General features: G+C 41.2%; 1 protein-coding gene across 1 annotated transcript; it reads right to left on the minus strand.

Annotated features, from left to right (window-relative positions):
* Positions 1-1,780: 1,780 nt before the first annotated feature.
* Positions 1,781-2,491, minus strand: LOC143038335 (uncharacterized). The gene has a single exon (XM_076207364.1). The coding sequence runs from the start codon at positions 2,489-2,491 to the stop codon at positions 1,781-1,783; it is 711 nt and encodes a 236-aa protein (XP_076063479.1).
* Between the last annotated feature and the right edge of the window lie 2,876 nt (positions 2,492-5,367).

Here is a 5,367-nt window from a genome sequence, read left to right on the forward strand (position 1 = left end):
TGACCCCTGATATGTGTTTTCTATTGTATATCCTCCTTTTAAGCCGCGTCCACACTTGTTGCATTTCCACGTATCGTATTCTCTTTGCGTACCCCCTAGTGATACGATACGGTGCAACAGGGTATTGTACCCACTTGGTACGTATCCGTATACAGCAGGCGGATACGCAACAAGTGGGTACAATACCCTGTTGCACCGTACCGTATCACTAGGCGGTACGCAAAGATGATTCGATACGTGGAAATGCAGCAAGTGTGGACGCGGCTTTATATATTCACCAAGGTATGCCCATTGCCATATACCCATTCCTACTGACCCGGCATCCAGTGATGTTGAGTGGTTGTGAAAATTCTCTTATATGGGGAAAAGGTCTTTTACTATATGTATATATGTACAGTTTAAACCACCATAATAATATGTACACATGAATGTGCGGCTTGGGCATTAGTACATATGTGTGTATGTGTGTGTGTGTACATTTGTATTGCAGAAGCATACATGACCCATATTAGATCAAAACTAAACAAATATATGTACCGTTGTAAAGTATTTGGACTTTTGTCAACTAAATTATAATATCATATCATGTTATATCATAGTAGTATATCATAATTTTTGCCTCTATTTTTACTGACCGATATCCCATAGCCCCACAAGGACTAGCAATGGTCCTCACGTCCTCCCGTAGATCTGTCTAGGAAGAAATGCTGGACCATCATCAGTGTTGTATAAGTTTGGGACTAATTCATGATAGGCCTATATCAGAATTCTTCAATCACATAGTCATGTATTTCATATATTTTTATATGCAAAATGTGTGGATAAATATATAATTATATAACAATGTGAATGAACAATCTATCTATATACCAAAGGCTTCTTCCCCCTTATAAGGGAGGTAGCCAAGTCAAAGGCACGCACCCACTACCATCCACCCATCGCCCTTTCCTCCCTCTTATCTTAGCTCCTCGTGGATGAATGGTTATAGCATATCCACAGCAATTCCGCTTCACTTAATCGGCGGCATCCCCTCTGTCCCCTCCTGCGGAAAATAGAAAAGACGGGGAGAATTTCCTTCAGGCTGATTCAAAATTCATCCACAAAATATCGAAAAATAAATACATAAAGTAACATTCAAGCCTAATCGAGCCTCCACTAAGACACTTCAAGCCGCCTGAATCTTATTATAATCGAGTGATTTTAGTCGTAATAAAACCGATCCAAAGTGTCACAGAACTTTAGTAATCAGTTTTATTTTGTGACGCGGCTTGTGAACAATTATCGTTAATTCAAAGTTACTCCTTAATTTATCTATTTTCTACAAAAGTATAGCGTGTAAGAAAATAAATTAATGTCGGGTTAACTTAAAATATTTCTAAGATGTTTATTCATTGTATAATACAGTAGGGTTTTCCTCAGCGAAATAAAGTTGCCTGGTGTCAATAATATTATTCAAATATGATTTCCGTCCATTCTGATCTATTCAAAATGTCTAAAATCTGACTTTTTCAGTTTCTTTATTGCATAATTTATATCTTTATTGTTTTTCTCTTGCGTGTCTTTTGGGTTCTATTCCTATTTCATGGAGGTGTTGGTTTAGAAACTGTTTTAGAAAGTATTTGTTCATGATGTTAAACTGATGCTTTGATGAGGTTTTCCTTAGATTACTCAAATTGCTTCATGGGTTGGAATGAGTATATATTATATATTTTTAATGTACTCCACATTCATTTGCTACTTTACTTTCTTACTTTCGGTATACTTTCGGTAATTTTGTCTGTTAATGACACGGCTGAAGTCGGCTTCCGCACGTTCCAGTTGGTCCTACTATCTTCTCTCTCTCTTGGTTCTGTATTGCTTCTGGCAGGGTGTTGTGGTGGCTGTAGGGGTAGCCTGGTATCGGTGGATGGTCTGGTAGCCCATCCAGCCATTTGTCCAGCTTTCTCTTGAAGGTTTCCGGGCTAGTATCAGTCTGGTCTCTGAGATCTCTGGGGAGGCAGTTGAACAAACGGGGTCCATTGTGAGTGAAGGAGTTGTGTTTTAGTGTCCTCACTCGTTGTAAGGAGCCTATAGTACCCTTTATGAAGCAGAGTCTTCCTTTTCTAGGATGATGGTTTGACACTATCCCCACATTTGGTACTCTGCCCTCCAGGATTTTCCACACATAAATAATTATGTAGCGTTCCCTTCTCCTCTGCAAGGAGTACAGTTTTAACTGGCTTAGTCTTTCCCAATAGTTTAGGTGCTGTACTCCCTGAATTTTTGCAGTGAAAGAACGCTGGATAGCTTCTAGGTTGGCTATTTCTTGTACTTTGTAGGGAGACCATAGCTGGCAGCAGTACTCAAGCCTTGGGACTACCAGACACTTCCATAGGGTCTTCAGGCACTGCCCTTCTCTGGAGTTGAAAGTTCTGAGCACCCACCCACTCAAGTTTTTTCCTGCTTCTATTGCTTTGTTGATGTGGTGTGAGAATGTTGCATCATCGCTCATGTATACTCCCAGGTCCTGGCTCACCTCCCACTTTTCTCCATTTTCTTTAACCATCTCCAATCCCTGACCCACTACCCTTGCATTTACCTCTCGCACTACCCCATCCATGTATAAGTTGAACAGCCAGGGCAACATAACGCATCCTTGACAAAGTCCCACCTTTACCTTGAACCACTCACTCTCTCCGTTTCTAATCCTGACACAAGCTCTACTACTCTCATAAAAACTCTTGACAGCTCCTAGAAGCTTTCCTCCTATCCCATATATCTGCATAACCTCCCACAGTGCCTTTCTGTCTACCCTATCGTAAGCCTTTTCCAGATCCATAAAAGCCCAAAAAACATCCTTCCCCTTTCCTATAGCTTTCTCACATATTTGTCTTACCACAAAAAAAATTAAAGATCTAATCTACACAACCTCTACCCGTCCTAAATCCACACTGTTCCTCACCAATTACTCCCTCTGTTCCTCTCCTAATCCTCTCAATCAAGATCCTCCCATAAGCCTTCCCAACTACACTTAACAAGCTAATCCCTCTGAAACTACTACATTCACACTTGTCCCCTTTTCCCTTGTAAAGTGAAACTATACAGGCACTCCTCCAGTCCTCCGGCACTCTACCCTCTCTCCAGCAAACATTAAATAACCTCACCAGCCAGTCCACCATCACTGTACCTCCTTTTTTTTAGACATTCTGCATGGCATCCATCCAGACCAGGTGCCTTACCTGCTTTCATCATCTTAACAAGTGCATTCACTTCATTCTTCCTTATTTCTCCTCCATTTTCCTCATTCATCACTCTCAATTTCTTAGCATTTCCTACTGCAACTATCTTTCCCTCCCTATCCTCCTTCACATTTAGCAACTCCCTAAAATATTTTCTCCATCTTCCCCTTACTGCCTTCTCTTCCATTATCATCTCTCCATCTGCACCTTTTACCTTTTCTTCTCTACTTGATTCGCCTCCTCTTCTTCTCTTAATTTCTTTCCAAAACATCTTTTTATTACTTTCAAAATTTTCTGTCATACTCTTACCCCACTTCACATCTGCTCTCCTCTTTGCCTCCTTTACCTTTTGCTTTACTTCTCTTTTCTTTTCTTTGTACCTCTCATATGACTCCCTCGTCCTACTTTGTAACCAATCTGTGAAACCTCGCTTCTTCTCTTCTACAACTTTCTTTGTTTCCTCATCCCACCATTCACTACCCTTCCTTCTATTTCCTCCTGTCCTTCTTGTTCCACACACCATCCTTGCACACTTTGTGACTCCCTCCTTGAACCATCCCCATTCCTCCTCCACACCTAGCTCCACTCTATCCTTCACTCCCTCCCACTCCTCCTTCAGCTTCTTCTTGTACTCCTTCTCCTTTTCCTTTTCATTTAAAGAGTTCACTCTAAGCACCTCCCTACCTTTTGTCCCTTTCCTCTTTCTCCATCTATCCTCCACTCTCAACTTACCTTCCACCAAAAAATTATCTGATATTCCCCCACCCTCACCCCTTAGCACATGTACATCCTTAACTCTTCCTATCATAATCCTATTTACCACTACATAATCCATCAATGCTCTATCTACCACCCTTCCATCCACCACCCTCTCCCATGTGTACTTATGCTTGACTTTCTTCCGAAACACTGTATTTGCTATCATCAACTCTCTTTCTAGACACATTTCCTCCATCAACTCTCCACTACGATTCTTTCCTGGAACTCCACATTTCCCAACCACTCCATCAATTGGACCATTTCCTACCCTAGCATTAAGGTCTCCCAGTACTATTACATTGACATTTCTCCCTAAATCTTCTATGCACTCATTTAAATCTATCCAAAAGGCCTCCCTTTCTTCTACACTCTTCTCACTGCCAGGCCCATATGCACTTACAAAGACCCACATCTCCTTTCCCAGTTTCACCTTCATCCACATTATCCTTGAGGAAACCTCCTTCCACTCCACTACACGTTTACCTATCTTTTCAATTACTAGAATAGCCACCCCTTCCCTCCCTCGACCTCTCTTCACTCCTGATAACCTCCCACTTACACTCCCAAACTTACACTCACCCTTCCCTTTCAACTTGGTTTCACTAAAAGCCAATACATCCATCTTTCTTCTCACAAACATACTACCTATCTCTTCCCTTTTACTCTCATCTGTACCACATCCACGCACATTAAAAGACCCAAACCTTAGGGTGCTGGTCGGAAAACTTCCAGACCCTCTTATGCCTTTACTTTTTCGTTTAGGAATGTCCCCTGTGGGGCTACAAGGAGAAAGATGCCTAGTCCCAATCCCCGTCCCTTTCTTCTCGCCTCTTACGATCCAAGTAGAAATACTTGGTGGCAGTATTCTTTTCCCCCACCACAGGGAATTCCCCCACCACAGAAAATGAATACTCAGAGAAATGGTACAGGACAGCAGCAAAGGGTTGGGGGACAGCATAACGGAGGGACAGTCGTAGTATAAAAGTGTCATCATTTCTCTATGAACAGAGTTTTCCTCTATCATAGACAAAATGATGTGTGGCTCTGGTCCGTAGGGGCACCCCATATAGACCCTAAAGTATCAACTGCATGCTACTTTGCCACAATAACAAGCAGCCAATATATATATACTCACTTCCAACCCATGAAGCAATTTGACGGTAATCTAAGGAAAACCTCATCAAAGCATCAGTGTAACATCATGAACAAACACTTTTCTAAAACAGTTTCTAAACCAACACCTCCATGAAACAGGAATAGAACCCAAAGGACACTGATATGTCTTCCTTTTTTTTTTTTTTTTTTTTTTAATATTTAGTTGTTGAACTTTTTTCTTGTTCTGTAGTTTTTTGTTTTGTTTTTTTTTCTCGTTGAACAACCCATACGGAGT

Source organism: Oratosquilla oratoria, chromosome 24 (assembly GCF_046742065.1).
Source record: "Oratosquilla oratoria isolate Oo_2021 chromosome 24, ASM4674206v1, whole genome shotgun sequence".
Classification (NCBI taxonomy): Eukaryota; Metazoa; Arthropoda; class Malacostraca; order Stomatopoda; family Squillidae; genus Oratosquilla; species Oratosquilla oratoria.

What these genes read in the sequence shown, in the direction of transcription:
- LOC143038335 (XM_076207364.1), bottom strand. Translation starts at nt 2,491, where the DNA reads ATGAGCGATGATGCAACATTCTCACACCACATCAACAAAGCAATAGAA.